The sequence below is a fragment of the Babylonia areolata genome, chromosome 10 (assembly GCF_041734735.1).
Source record: "Babylonia areolata isolate BAREFJ2019XMU chromosome 10, ASM4173473v1, whole genome shotgun sequence".
Classification (NCBI taxonomy): Eukaryota; Metazoa; Mollusca; class Gastropoda; order Neogastropoda; family Buccinidae; genus Babylonia; species Babylonia areolata.
Window position 1 is genome coordinate 13,539,609 of NC_134885.1, and position 15,816 is coordinate 13,555,424.

The 15,816-nt window shown below is 43.0% G+C and overlaps 2 protein-coding genes across 2 annotated transcripts in view; one reads left to right on the forward strand and one right to left on the reverse strand.

The window, feature by feature from the left end:
- Window positions 1-4,422, forward strand: LOC143286466 (E3 ubiquitin-protein ligase DZIP3-like). The gene is made up of 6 exons (XM_076594039.1): window positions 1-106; window positions 747-882; window positions 2,472-2,540; window positions 3,375-3,437; window positions 3,720-3,809; window positions 4,227-4,422. Exons 1-6 carry the CDS (start codon window positions 48-50, stop codon window positions 4,389-4,391), a joined length of 582 nt encoding a protein of 193 aa, XP_076450154.1. The 5' UTR covers window positions 1-47; the 3' UTR covers window positions 4,392-4,422.
- Window positions 4,423-10,716: 6,294 nt separating this feature from the next.
- The window catches only part of LOC143286467 (uncharacterized), a 10,022-nt gene continuing 4,922 nt past the window's right edge, over window positions 10,717-15,816 (reverse strand). The window contains exons 2-3 of the mRNA XM_076594040.1: window positions 12,840-13,002; window positions 10,717-11,333 (exon numbers count right to left, since the gene is read on the reverse strand). Of these exons, the coding sequence (XP_076450155.1) occupies window positions 11,118-11,333; window positions 12,840-13,002 (379 nt within the window). The 3' untranslated portion in view covers window positions 10,717-11,117. The remainder of the gene's footprint in view (window positions 11,334-12,839; window positions 13,003-15,816) is intronic.

The window sequence follows — 15,816 nt, forward strand, 5'->3', positions numbered from 1 at the left end:
ACTCTAACAGAGCATCCAGTGCTGCTGCCAAGGATCCAGCCACCAAGATGACTGCCTACAAGAAGCTGTGTCTCAACATTTCAAATGAGTTCCCACACTTGAAGCAGTAAGCATGGGTGGTGGTGGTTCATGGTTTAGACAGTGGTGTGCAAATTGGTGGAATTTCTGTTGTTTTTTGCATGTCGAACAAATTGTTACTTCTCTGGAAAAAGAACTTGTTTGCTTTGAGTTTGGTGATTTAAAAATTTTTGTTGTCTGTGCTTTTGTTTTTCTGTTTGTTTAGTTATGCTTTTTCATGTGTGTGTGCAGTGTTTCATTGCATACTGTGTCTGTGCCCTACATAGCTATCATTGTATGCTGTCTGTGCCCTACAGAGCTATCATTGCATGCTGTGTCTGTGCCCTACATAGCTATCATTGCATGCTGTGTCTGTGCCCTACATAGCTATCATTGCATGCTGTGTCTGTGCCCTACAGAGCTATCATTGTATGCTGTGTCTGTGCCCTACAGAGCTATCATTGTATGCTGTGTCTGTGCCCTACAGAGCTATCATTGCATACTGTGTCTGTGCCCTACAGAGCTATCATTGCATGCTGTGTCTGTGCCCTACAGAGCTATCATTGCATGCTGTGTCTGTGCCCTACAGAGCTATCATTGCATGCTGTGTCTGTGCCCTACAGAGCTATCATTGCATGCTGTGTCTGTGCCCTACATAGCTATCATTGCATGCTGTGTTTTTCACCCAGAGAGGACATAGTGAAGGTGATAGACGAGGTGAAGCGGGCATATGGAGGTCACTTCCACGGCAAGTTGTTCAGCAGCATCATGAAGGACATCAGGACTGTGGTCCTTTGCCAGCATCCTGACAAACTACGCTCTGTGGTAAGAACACAGGTCCTGGTTCACAGTGGTGGAGAAAACCAGGCAGGTGTGGAAAACCAGGTAGGAGTGAACACTAGGTTGGTAGGGAAAAAAACAGGTGTGGTGGAAAACTAGGTAAGTGGGGAAAACCCAATAGAGGGGAAAACCAGGTAGGTGGAGAAAACCAGGAATGGGGGAAAAATATGTAGGTGGTGAAAAACAGGAAGGTGAGGAAAACAAGGCAGGTAGGAAAAATGAGGTATGGAAGTGGGGAAAACCAGCTGTTGAGGTGGGGAGAACCAGGGAAGGAGGTTGAGTAAACCGTTGGGGTTGTGAGGGGGAACCAGGGGCAACAGGACCACTGGCAAGTGAAAGTGAGGAGACAGCAAAGCTCATGGGTCAGTGTAATGCATACAATGAAAGACAAGAAAAAAGTGTGCTCATTCCTTGAGGATGCTGTCTTGGTGAAAGCTTGCACAAAAGTTTCGGTTTTTTGTCATTTCATGTGAAAGAAACACTGTCCTAACAATGCTGAGTTGCAGTTCATATAAATAAATGTAAACATGTACTTTTTTTTTGCTGCCCCATCTGCTCCGTTTCAGTGGCATTACTCCCACGCCGCTCATTTAGATTTCCCCATACACGGCCACACCCGGCTTCGTCCATCGCAGTTCCAGCGTCAGCAGTCCACAGGGAACCATCGATGTTAGGTCGCCAGGAGGCCCCACACCAGAGGAGACCCTGCACTGCTGCTGAGTCACTTCGGTGGTGTTCAGTGGTACCTGTTCTGTTTTAACGTACTTAGGACACCACCTACTAAGCCCCCTACTAATGACAATAATGGCTTAGTCGCGGAGCCAGACTGAGTGAGCGTCCCTCCCAGGGTGGAGACCGCCACCACGTCCCTCAAACAACAGCCCCCCATGCATCTGCCGACACTGACGACATTGACAGGACTCACCCCAAGCACGGAAGTGGAGGGGTATCGAAACTGAGGTCACCATGAGAGCAGGGCATGAAAGGCCACAGACTTTGAGACTATTTTGTTTATATTGATGACGATGAAGGAGGAGGAGGAGGATGATGACGATGTTGCTATGGAGGTCCATTTTGGTTTGGGACTGCGTGACAAGGCTGTACTCTACGCTTCCTGTCATAATGATATCCCGGCGTTAACCAGGCCCGAGAGATACAGACACTTGTAGTGTTGGTCAGGTAATTAGAGCAACACACCCAAAGACGCATCCTTGAAGTGGATGACACTCGACTGTGTGGTCCCAGTCTCCCCATTTAAGCCCACAGCACACTCAACTCTGGGTAGGAGCCAGCCACGGGCCGAAAAACCCACCTCCGCTGGGATTCGAACCCGCGTCCTCCCAGCTGTCAGTCCGCGACGCTAACCACTTCGCCACGGCGGCTGGTTGTAAACATGTACTTAAAAAGAACTCAATAGTTTATAGATAATGTGTGTAAATGTAAACACGTACTTAAAAAGTTGAGTTGTACAGTAACATTTATAAATGATATATGTAAACGTAAACATCTCCTTTAAAAGAAAAACCCTCATAGTTGTACAACAAAGTTGAAAAATGTATGTTATGGTTGTACAGAAACAATCCAAGCCTGTGTTCACTGAGATGAATGCTCTGAAAAAAGAAAAGACGCCTCCCTCTGGAAAGGTAAGTCATTTTTTCTCTGCTGAACAAAGACCTGTTGTCAAAGAGAAAGGAGTATTCTGAGACTGCACATGTGATGCCTGAAATACATTGAAGAATGTTAGTTTTTATTCCCCCTTAAATGTTCAGGTGGTGTTGAGGTTTTTAAAATTTTTTTGATTTTTATGCAGTTCAATTCATGTCATTCTGAGGTATGCTATCCGTAATTTAGATCAGCTAATGTGAGATCAAATTTACAAACTGCATAAACAGTCTTATTCTCCCTTTACTCTGTGAAGAGTTGTGGTGCTGCACAGGACTGTTCACCAGATTCCTCCAGGTCTGTTGTGTGTCAAACCCTGGGTCTCTGCAGATGGTTTTCCTGTCTATTCAGCAATTTTGTCAATCCATTGGTTTTCTGTCTTCCCCTCACAGTTCCCTGGAGAATTGCACATAAAATACATTCCACACTTCATACCTTTGTGCCCATGTATCCCACATAAAGTCATGATGAAAATATATCAAAGCCTAGAACTTGATGTGGAAAGACTAATATTAGAACTGAATGTTTGGTATTCATAAAACATGAAAACATAGTGTGCTTTCATTTTTCTGTATGTCTTCATATCTTTGTTTTTGTAGTTTTGTGTACTTTGCATGTTTTCCTGTTGTTTGATGTGTTGTTTTTGTTAATTCATTGCCAATCCCAGCATGGGGTTGGTTTGTTGTTAACATAAATGGCTGGCTTCTGGTTTAAAAAGAAACTGATTATCTCCAGACAGAAAAGTCCTGAATGAAAAAAGAGTACATTGTTGACACTTACTGTTCTTGTTTTTTTTGTTTTTGTTTTTTGGTCAGAAAGCAGAATCAACGTGGCAGCAATGTTCCAGCGCATCAGGGACGTCTTTCAAAGTGAGGCAGGTGAGGTGTCGGATATTGAGGCTGTAGCTGTTGACTTTTTGTTTTTTTTCTGACATCAGTGAATGCAAGTGTAACATCATTTGTTTTAACCCAGCACAATTTCCTCTCTTGTGTTATAGCCTTGTTCAGGTTCTGTTATAAACAAACTGGAAAATTCCCTGATGACATCTCATTCTCCTCTTCTTGACCCTGCCCCTTTCTGAACAATATTAAATATATGTTTGGTGTTCTGGAACTACATTGAATGGTTTTTAATTGTGCGCTGTGGTTTGTTGCCAGCAGGGGTTGGAGGAGGAATGCAGCATTTGCTTGGTGGAGTTCTCAGCAGAGATGTCCTACATTTTGGATTGTGGTCACAACTTCCATAAACAGGTCAGCAGTAGTATTGCTGTTTTCATCTTATGGCCAGAGTGTATATGGATGGTATTTTGAGACTTTGGCAACTGACAGTTTTCATCTTATGGCCAGAGTATGTGAATGGTATTTTGAGACTTTGGCAACTGACAGTTTTCATCTTATGGCCAGAGTATGTGAATGGTATTTTGAGACTTTGGCAACTGACAGTTTTCATCTTTGGCCAAATTCCACCTGACAACAACAGAATTAGATTTGTTTCCTTATCCCTTCTTGTTTTTTAAGACCCCAGTGTAAAAAAATAAAGGATTGCCTTTGAATGACGTTCAATAAGATTTGAGCAGACAACGTTTCCGTGTTATAGCTTACAATGTTTTAGGAATGTGTGTTTGATTTGTAAGAACATTAGCTTCTTTTTTTTCTTTGTGTTCCCAGTGTATTGACCGCTGGGTAAAGGACCAGGGGGAACGCACCTGTCCAATTTGCCGCACAATTGTGTTGATGCGAGAGGAATTTCCACACCTGAGAGACACTGCCTCTCCAGTACAGCATCTGGACAAAGACTTCCCTTATCTTAGCCCCCCCTCTGCCCGACAGTGATCTTTTGGAGGTTTTCATTCAGGATAGTGTTGGCCTGTTAGTGAGTGCTCTGTGTATGTGAGAGAGTGAGCAAGCAAGAGAGAGACAAACCTTGCATTTCAGCAGTGGCTGATTAATGATGGTCATATCTTGTTTGATGTCAATGTGGATCTTGATTATTTGATTGCCATTTGGACCTCATAGTTTGATCGCATTGAGTGCACATCTATCAGCAGTGACTGAAGTGAAATCTAAGAGTATTCAAAATATATGTGGTTTTTCTTTTACCCATTTCCATATTGCGTACATAATTGTCATATGAGAGTGATGAAAATAGGCAGTTTTACTTAAAAGCTTTTGCAGAGATTCTTTCTTTTTTGTTGCGTGCCTGTTTTTGTCAGCACAGGTTTATGAAATAAGGAACATTTTGCCTAGGTTTCATTGTTTCTGTTTCAGGCTGTTCTGTTGGATTTTTCTTTTCTTTGTTTTTTAATTTGAAAACAACATGCTGTATACCAGTTATGAATTAGTTGATTTTTTTTTATCCACAGATAGGGGCATATATGTGCAAGAAGAACATAATCTCTTCCCCCCTCCACTCCAAGTCCCCCTTTGAATTGATTCATTTATGATTTTGATATGAGATTAGTACACACTGCTTGGGTTTTTGATCTTTTGCTGTGTTAAAGGACAGCCTAGGAACTGAATATTTGCTGCTGCAGCATTGACTGGTATTTGAACATTGCTTCAGCTTATGATTGTATTGTATCGTTTCATGGGAAATGAATAATTCCAAGCCTCCATTTCCAAACAGGCAGACAAGAGGTGTGGAGACTCCAGGAAATAAGGAGGACAAAATGGGAGGGAAGTGACGAGGGACCTGGGAGGAGAAAGGAAAGGGGGACAGTAAAGGAGATGTGTAATCAGAGATGCCAACTGTTATGATTGCGCCGTATTTTGTTACATTCAGTCGCAGTTTGTTCCAACATTGCACTAATGTCAAAGTTGTTCTGATGAGTTCATTTTCGAATACATAGTATGGTCACATATTCCCTGTTGTAACATTACCCAGATGCTGTAGTCCTGTCGATCATGAGGCCAGAGCAGTCACTGCCAACCTTGGTCTCACATGATGATGCTCAGCTTATCGCGTGCGTGTTTACATTGAAGTAGCATTGAGTGGACCAATCAGTTTGTTTGCCCAAACAAGAGAGAACATGGCCAAATGAAGTGTTTGTATGCCTTTTAGTCAGAATGTATGGTTGCTGATGTGGCTGGGAGTCCATGTGTTCCTACCAAATTTCCAGATTGTTCCTTCAAATACATGACAGGGGTTGGCATCTCTGGGTAATATTCCATTTTCACAGTGTATGAAATGGATGTCATGTTTGCAACCTTTGTTTGCAGATGAAAAGTAAGTAAACTGTAAGCCAAACTGCCTTCTTTCAGAAGCTGCCACTCTTTTACAGTTGTACTGAATATATCTTAGAATGTTTGGGGTGATTGATACATACATTTTCTTTTCATTTACTTCATTTCACTTTTATTCCAGGGGCAGTTATATAGAGGGTGGTTAGAAATGAAATGCTCAAGGTTTCCCCTGTTTATGAATGAGCCAAACATTTTTTGGTACTTATATGTGAACAGTAATATGAGTTTGTTCTTGAAATCATGTTAGAGGCAGTCTGTTCCATTGACTCTGACCAGCGGTTGACTCCAGCTTAAGGTCTTTTTAACCAATTCAAACCAAGAAGTGAAATGACAGCAGTGATGGTCCTGTGAGGGGCAGGATGGCTGTTGGATTGCAAACACTTATCTCCCTTTTGGACAACCTTGGATGGAATGTATAAACTATATAAGGAGCACTAGGTTTGCTTGATGTTAAGATACTTGGTGTGATCACAGACTTATGAAGGTTCTGAACAACATGTAAGGTTCTTAACAACTAAGCAAGGTCAGTGTTGCGAAGATCACCAACTGTGCAACCGAGCCATAGAGAGAAACTGAGTAATCGGATTTGTTGACACGTTTGGTCTTGTCACTTGTTTTATTGAATTTGAGTTGTTTTTTGTGGGTTTTTTTGTTGTTGTCAAGCTGTCATCTTCAGTTCTCTTGCATTGACTCCTTGTGAGCGTTGTTGAAATGAGACAAGTGTTGGTAACTGGTGAAAATTACTGCTCTAACAGACTGCAGAATATTTTGTTTCTTTTTTGTGTGTTTACACAGTTTCTTTTTCTTGTGTTTGTCAGAGGTGGGAAGCACAACCCTGTTTTCTTCTTTCCCCTCTTCATTCTCTTTTTGTTCCCCAACAAGTAATCATTGTTATGCAAGTTGAAATGGATATGGTCTTTCTTTTTTTTTTTTTTTTTTTTGAATTAAAAAAAGTGTGTGTTGGAACAGAAAAAGGCTTAGACATTTTTTCAGGGTCGCAGTTAATTTGAATTTTGAGAACAGTGAGATCAAAATGATTTTTCATGAGTTTTTGTTGTTGTTTTCTTCAGTTTTTTGTGTGTTTTTTTTTGGGGGGGGGGGGGGATTCTCCTTTGTTACAACTGCTTTCCATTACATGTTACCGCCACTCCCACTCTTTTTCATGTAAAATGTATTGTTGAATATCAAATTGTTGTTATATATATATATATGTGTGTATACAATTTGTATAGAACAAGCTTTGCTGTACATACAGTTTTGGTCATGATCATTGTACAGGATGCATACTGTGCTTTAACAAGTTTATGAGGTTGATGTTTATTGATGAGCTCTGTATTTGTGTGAGAAGTCTACAGGATAAAATTACTGAAAGAAAAAGAAATCTTGGAAAGATTGTGGCTATGTGTATGGTCATTCTGGTCATCCCATCCTTGATTATATGATAATCAAGGTGAGAGATCAAAAGGTCAAGATCATGGTTTGGTAGAATAGAACAAAGCATTCGAGTTCACATTTAAAATCAAATTTTCATCAAAGCTAGTTTGGTGATTGGCTATAGTGACAGCATGATCTCTTATCAAAATTTATATCAAGGTCACAGTGTAATGTATTGAAAATTTTAGAGTTAGAAAGTGTGCAGGTACAATAGACAAAGAAGGCCTTTCATTCAGTCTTCAAACTTCATACAGTGACTGGTCATAGTGAGAACAAAAAGTATGACATAGAGTCAAGGTCAGGAGTCACAGTTCAAAAGTCACGGCATGGAATGATGGGAAAGATGTAAAAATATGACAGTGCTTGACGCTCTTCTCTAATTTTCATAATACCTGCCACAATGTTTGGTTTTAGCTAGAACATTAAACTTTCACAAAGAAGGTTAGAGATTAAAAGTTGAGGTCACAACAGTGCAGTTATAATGTCCTGTTGTAAGATGACCCACTCGGTGGTTGGTTGGTTCTTTTTTTCTTTCATTCCCCAATTCCTGTTTCGGATTAAGTGAATAAGACACAAGTTTTGAAGGCCTCATCCAATTTGTTCACTCACATGTGATGAACAGAACACACACACAAAAACACAAAAAAATACAAACCCAGAGTGGAACCTGTTGGTCTATTTTTATGCAGACATAGGTATTAGTAGTATCTGTTACAACTATACTTGAAAGTGTGTGGTTTTGAATCAGTCCATGTGTGTGCTGGTTCTTGCTTGAGTGCATCTGGCAAGTGATAAAAAACTTAAGCTGTGACACTAACAGCACCAGCCACATGGCACAGACACATTGTGTTGTGGTTTACAGGAAGAAGACAGTTGCATGGTTTCAGTGGTGGACATGTTACTGTTACCGTGGTGGTGGTGAGTTTGGGTTTTTGAGGTGGTGCCGTTGCATTTCAAGTTGTGTTGAATTTCTGATCACTGTTCACCAGTGCTTGGAATTCAAGGTAGTTTTGGCGTGGTGCTGTTTCCTTGGGAAAGTCAGTTCGCTGAGATTGCCCTCACTCCACCTAGGTGTGAATGGGCAGTTAACTTTGGTTTAGGAATGTTAGAACAGCTGAAGGAAAGGATTGAGATCCACCTTCATATGGGGCGTGTAGTTCTTTCACCTCAACCTGGAGTGGTCATGGATGCTGGCAGGGCCAGAGGCATCATGGCTGACTTGACAGGGGTTCAGGGGTAAATTATAATTCATATTGTTTATAATAGAAAAAAAGATTCCAGATTTTGTGCCATTACGTTTCTTGTCCTCATTCTTTCCATTCATGAAAAAGTTTCATGTACATATATTCCTCAAAGTGACCAAAAGGGCATGACTGAGAGTGGTATTCCTCATTGGGAATAGATGTGTGTGTGTTGGAATGCTGGGAGATACATGGGGTAGAGATCGATTTGGGGAGCTTTTCCTACTGATAGCAGTAATCACATGGTACACAGAAAAACATTGCATTGTTTTGCTGTTGTGATTCACTAGTGCAGTTATTTGATTGCAGAGATTTTTGTTAAAGAGATCCATGATTTTGCTTGTCTGTAAGGAAAAATCTGATTTATAGGATGAAAAGCCCTTTGACCTATTTTGAGTTTTATTATTTTAGATCCAACTGAATGTGCACAACCCATTTCTTTTGTTCTGTGTGTATTGGCTGTTGTCAGATGAATTTATTTCATGATGAAAAATGTTTCAGCGTAAAATCATTCCAGTGATTGGGGTAGTTGTTAAGATTGTTCAAGATATATTCACACAATTTGTTATGACAATAATAAATATGTCTGCATATTCAGGTTGGAAGCCTTGTCCTTTGATTACTCAAGATATAATCTCATAATTTGTTATGACATGAAAAAATGTCAGTATATTCAGGTTGGAAGCCTTGTCCTTTTTCTTCTGTTTTTTTTCTTCTTCTTCTCAGTATCAGACTACTTGTTTTCTCTCAGGTTTGTTGCAGATTTGTAACATCAGCAAAGTGAGAATTCCCCCATTTATTTTCCTTCATTATGAGTGTCATGCACAGTTTCCATTTTGAACTGTTGTTTCAAATAAAGACAAAAAATACCCCAGTATAAATTGCTGATTTTTTTTTATGTGGGTGTTTGTGGGTGTGTGCACACATATGAGTTACATGTGCTGAAATCAAGTGTGTGTTGTATGTTAAGGATAGTTGAATGAAGACTGACAAAATTAACAGGTGTACTAATAGAACTTTGAATTAATTCACTGACCATGTGATTTTACATCTGTCTGCATATTATGTATGTTGTCGTTAATGTATATTACTGTAAACTGCCTTGTAAATGCCCAGTATTCAGTAAATGTCCACTCCTTATTTGGGGTTCAAACTGTTCATAAGTTAAAATACCTTGTCAGCATGGGGTGAAAAAAATAAATCCTGAAATATTGATTATCCATTTGGCAGTGGGATTTTGTTGCTTGCTTTTCAAAGCAGTACAGATGTAGGTCTTTAGACAAAGAATAGAACATCTGCATGATTTTCCAAGGTGTCATTGAAAAAAATTTAGTGCAGTTTAATGCCACTCCATGATGCATTGTGCTTTTTTGGGAGCATGCTTTTGTTTGAAACTGTTCGTAGGGTAGGTCTGTCCGTCATTACCAGTCATCAGTATGCTGCAAAACACATCTCTCAAGTTGAATTTAAACTTTGGCATTTGATTATCCTCCTGATATTGCAAGTTAATGGCAGTCTTCTCATGCATGGAGTAAATGCCAAGTCAGTTCTTTATAGCGAAACTGAGCAAGGGATTGGGGTCCTGTGAAAAGTACCCAGCAAACGCCCATCCCCATCTTGGGGTGAAATTTGTAAGAAAAAGTAGTGGACACATAAAGGTAGTTCACAGTATATTGTGTTATATCGTCGTCATGCCTCCACAACTTAAGTACGCTGCACACACGTCAGTGCAGGAAACGAGCTCACAGAAAATACAAGAGAAAAAATGTTCGAGCAAACAACTTGTATTCTCATATCAGGTTTAAGATTCATACGAACTGCATTATAATGTTACTATTACTTCAGAATGAATTAATATTCAAAGCATATGATGTCGCAGGTTTGAAATATACGTGAACAGCATTATACTTTCACCAAGTGTTCAGAATTTACATGAACAGCATATTTATAAGGGTTTAAAATTTATGTCGACAGCATAATTATGCTGTCATTGCAGGTTTAAAATTCACATGAACAGCATACACCATAACCAAGGGTTTAAGATTTACTGTAATATGTAAGAGGTTGGCAATTGGGCGAATTTGGAAGGACACCTGTTTCACTGATGAATGAAGGGTCCATGGGGCTGTGTCCAGTGTTCAGCCACCTCCATATGCTTCAAAGTTGTCATCACTGTTAGCTCGAGTCTTGTCACACACACACACACACACACACACCACTACCACCACAAACAGCTGCCACATATTTCAACGCTTTATTTCTTTTCGCATGTATAGGCTGCAGCTCCCACGTTCACTGGAATGTCAGAAGTGAGGGTGGGCTTTTATCTGTCTGAAACGTTGGACACCTTTCATCAAAAGTGGGTCTTATTTTACAACCCACAGTTTTTATAAACTTTCTCCACTTGGTGCTTTTATTAGACTGAAAAGTAATTTTTCATTTTACCGTTGTACCTTTTATCTGCATGATAGTTTTTACCCCGCCGTTAAGGCAGCCACACTACATTTTCAGGGGCGTATTCTCTGGCAGGAAGAGAACACTGTCGTTCAGATGAAGAAAAAAAAAGTTTCCAATCATAGCCCAGGACCAAAACAACTGAACCCTTTTATATCAACACTTATTTCCTGTCTGACTATGGCAGCTACATCTCCCAGTCCATCACGCGGAACCAGTAGTCGATGGTGTGAGTGATCTTTTTGGCGGGGTCGGGCACGGTGCCCGTGACGAAACAAGATGGCAGCGGGGAGCGGTCCATTTTTCCCGGGGTGGGGTTCAGGTAGGTTCCATTCCAAGGGATGTAGCACACAAGTGGGGGGATGTAGTTGTACTTTGTGGAGAAGAAGGTGATATACACCTCCTGTGGATAGAGTCCATTATCATTATCATTATTGTTGTTGTTGCCGTTGTTATAATTATTATCATCTGTTAATTAATTGATATCATTATTATTGTTATTTTGTTATTGTTTGTTGTTATAATAATTATCATGAATTAATCAGTATCATTATTATTGTTATTCTGTTATTGCTACTGCTACTATTACTACTACTACTGCTATCACCACCACGACTACCATTACTACTACTACTACTTCCATTATCATCAGCATCAGCATCCCGAGTCATATCATCAACATGATGATCATCATTATCATATCATCATCAAAATCGACTTCATCATCAAAAGCATCATCATCAGAGCCGGCGGGGCCGGAGATAAAAGTGTACATGGTAAAGGGGAAACTGAGGTACAGTTCCCGTGGGTTAAATCAATATTATTATTATTATTATCATTACTATTATTATTATTACTACTACTATTACCATTATTATTGTTACCATTATTATTATTGCTGACTTGGCGGCTGATTCACGCACAATCAAAATCGGAAATGAGACAGTGATTAATTTGACGATGAATAACAATTTAGTTATTGTGTCCCTTTTTATAACAAGATTGGTTATGTCTATATCATCTGTCTATGGTTGTCATAAAAAAAAATCATTATTACCATTACCACCACCATCATCATCAGCTGTTGCAGCTGGAACGATGAACTCGGCACAACGGTATCATCATCTGAAGTAGTAACAATTAAAGCCGTGGGATATACAGTAGTAGTAGTAGCAGTAGTAGTTATTGTTGCTGTTGTTGTTGTAGTAACAACAGCATGCATACCAGCAATAGCAGTAAAATTGATAGCAGCAGCTTGAACAGCAGCAGTATGAGCGGTTGTAGCAGTACTAGCAGCAGAACAGAATACAGACAGCCGTTTATCCTTTTCAACATGACCAACTCATACGTATGTAACTACGCGACAGCTACAAAAAACAACAACATAAGAAACATTAAGTTATGAAGCAATCTCAATTATAACATTTTTAAAAATTGGGTGGGGGGATAACGTGCGCAGAAAGTGTTACCATGTAGGTTTAGTGACATCAGCAGTAGCAGTAGAACTGAGCAATGTTGCATCAGCAAAAAATAGCGATAGTGGCATCAGCAGTAGAACTGGCAGCAATAGCAGCAAATGTAGTCAGTGTAGTAATAGTTGCAGTGCGACAGCAACAACAGTGAATGTAGCAGCAGCAGTAGTAGTAGTAGTAGTAGCAGCGGCAATATAGCCGCAGCAGCATAGACTGAAGCAGCCGTCTTTCGGCTCTACCCAGGTTTGCAGCCTGTTGTGCAAATGACTGTGTGTAAAACGCTTAGGGATTTTTCTACCGACCGAAGACAGGCGCTGTATAAGTACCAGTACAACAATACATATGACAGTAGAGAGAAACAGAAAGACAGACAAGCGAGACAAAGAGCCAGACAGACACAATCTTCCAATCTCCCCATACCCTCACCCCTACCCCACCATTTTTCCGTAGCCATGCTGACTGCCATTGGAGACCCCGAAGACGAGGGCCCCTTGGTCACAGGTGCCCACAGTGATGGGTTGAGTCTCGTTGATGGACCTGCTGCTGTCCAGGAAGGGCGTGGCCACAGTGCTCAGACAGTCCGTGGAGTTGTCCGGGTTGCTGTCACACACACACACACACACAGAGTCCGTGGAGTTGTCCTGGTTGCTGTCACACACACACACACACAGAGTCCGTGGAGTTGTCCGGGTTGCTGTCACACACACACACAGAGTCCGTGGAGTTGTCCGGGTTGCTGTCACACACACACACACACAGAGTCCGTGGAGTTGTCCGGGTTGCTGTCACACACACACACACACAGAGTCCGTGGAGTTGTCCGGGTTGCTGTCACACACACACACACACAGACAGTCCGTGGAGTTGTCCGGGTTGCTGTCACACACACAAACACACAGACAGTCCGTGGAGTTGTCCGGGTTGCTGTCACACACACACACACACAGACAGTCCGTGGAGTTGTCCGGGTTGCTGTCACACACACACAGACAGTCCGTGGAGTTGTCCGGGTTGCTGTCACACACACACAGACAGTCCGTGGAGTTGTCCGGGTTGCTGTCACAAACACACAGACAGTCCGTAGAGTTGTCTGGGTTGCTGACACACACACACACACACACACACACACACACACACACACACAGACAGTCCGTGGAGTTGTCCGGATTGCTGTCACACACACAGAGACAGTCCGTGGAGTTGTCTGGGTTGCTGACACACACACACACACACACACACAGTCCATGGAATTGTCATGGTTGCTGTCACACACACACAGACAGTCCGTGGAGTTGTCCGGGTTGCTGTCACACACAGTCCGTGGAGTTGTCCGGGTTGCTGTCACACACACACACACACAGTCCGTGGAGTTGTCCGGGTTGCTGTCACACACACACACACACAGTCCGTGGAGTTGTCCGGGTTGCTGTCACACACACACACACACACACACACACACACACACACACACACACACACACAGTCCGTGGAGTTGTCCGGGTTGCTGTCACACACACACAGACAGTCCGTGGAGTTGTCCGGGTTGCTGTCACACACACACAGACAGTCCGAGGAGTTGTCCGGGTTGCTGTCACACACACACACACACACACACACACACACACACACACACACACACACACAAAAACACAGTCCGTGGAGTTGTCCGGGTTGCTGTCACACACACACACACACACACACACACACAGACAGACCGTGGAGTTGTCCGGGTTGCTGTCACACACACACACACACACACACACACACACACACACACACACACACACACACACAGCCCGTGGAGTTGTCCGGGTTCCTGTCACACACACACAGACAGTCCGTGGAGTTGTCCGGGTTGCTGTCACACACACACACAGTCCGTGGAGTTGTCCGGGTTGCTGTCACACACACACAGACAGTCCGTGGAGTTGTCCGGGTTGCTGTCACACACACACACACACACACACACACACACACACAGTCCGTGGAGTTGTCCGGGTTGCTGTCACACACACACACACACACACACACACAGTCCGTGGAGTTGTCCGGGTTGCTGTCACACACACACACACACACACACACACACACACACACACACACACACACACACACACACACAGACTGTCCGTGGAGTTGTCCGGGTTCCTGTCACACACACACACACACAGACAGTCCGTGGAGTTGTCCGGGTTGCTGTCACACACACACACACACACACACACACACACACACACACACACACATACACACACACACACACACACACACACACACACACACAGCCCGTGGAGTTGTCCGGGTTGCTGTCACACACACACACAGACAGTCCGTGGAGTTGTCCAGGTTGCTGTCACACACACACAGACAGTCCGTGGAGTTGTTCGGGTTGCTGTCACACACACACAGACAGTCCGTGGAGTTGTCCGGGTTGCTGTCTCACACACACACAGACAGTCCGTGGAGTTGTCCGGGTTGCTGTCACACACACACACACACAGACAGTCCGTGGAGTTGTCCAGGTTGCTGTCACACACACACAGACAGTCCGTGGAGTTGTCCGGGTTGCTGTCACACACACACACACACACACAGTCCGTGGAGTTGTCCAGGTTGCTGTCACACACACACAGACAGTCCGTGGAGTTGTTCGGGTTGCTGTCACACACACACAGACAGTCCGTGGAGTTGTCCGGGTTGCTGTCTCACACACACACAGACAGTCCGTGGAGTTGTCCGGGTTGCTGTCACACACACACACACACACACACACACACACACACACACACACACACACACACACACACACATACACACACACACACACACACACACACACACACACACACACAGCCCGTGGAGTTGTCCGGGTTGCTGTCACACACACACACACACAGACAGTCCGTGGAGTTGTCCAGGTTGCTGTCACACACACACAGACAGTCCGTGGAGTTGTCCGGGTTGCTGTCTCACACACACACACACACACACACAGCCCGTGGAGTTGTCCGGGTTGCTGTCACACACACACAGACAGTCCGAGGAGTTGTCCGGGTTGCTGTCACACACACACACACACACACACACACACACACACACACACACACACACACACACACAGTCCGTGGAGTTGTCCGGGTTGCTGTCACACACACACACACACACACACACACACAGACAGACCGTGGAGTTGTCCGGGTTGCTGTCACACACACACACACACACACACACACACACACACACACACACACACACACACAGCCCGTGGAGTTGTCCGGGTTCCTGTCACACACACACAGACAGTCCGTGGAGTTGTCCGGGTTGCTGTCACACACACACACACACAGTCCGTGGAGTTGTCCGGGTTGCTGTCACACACACACAGACAGTCCGTGGAGTTGTCCGGGTTGCTGT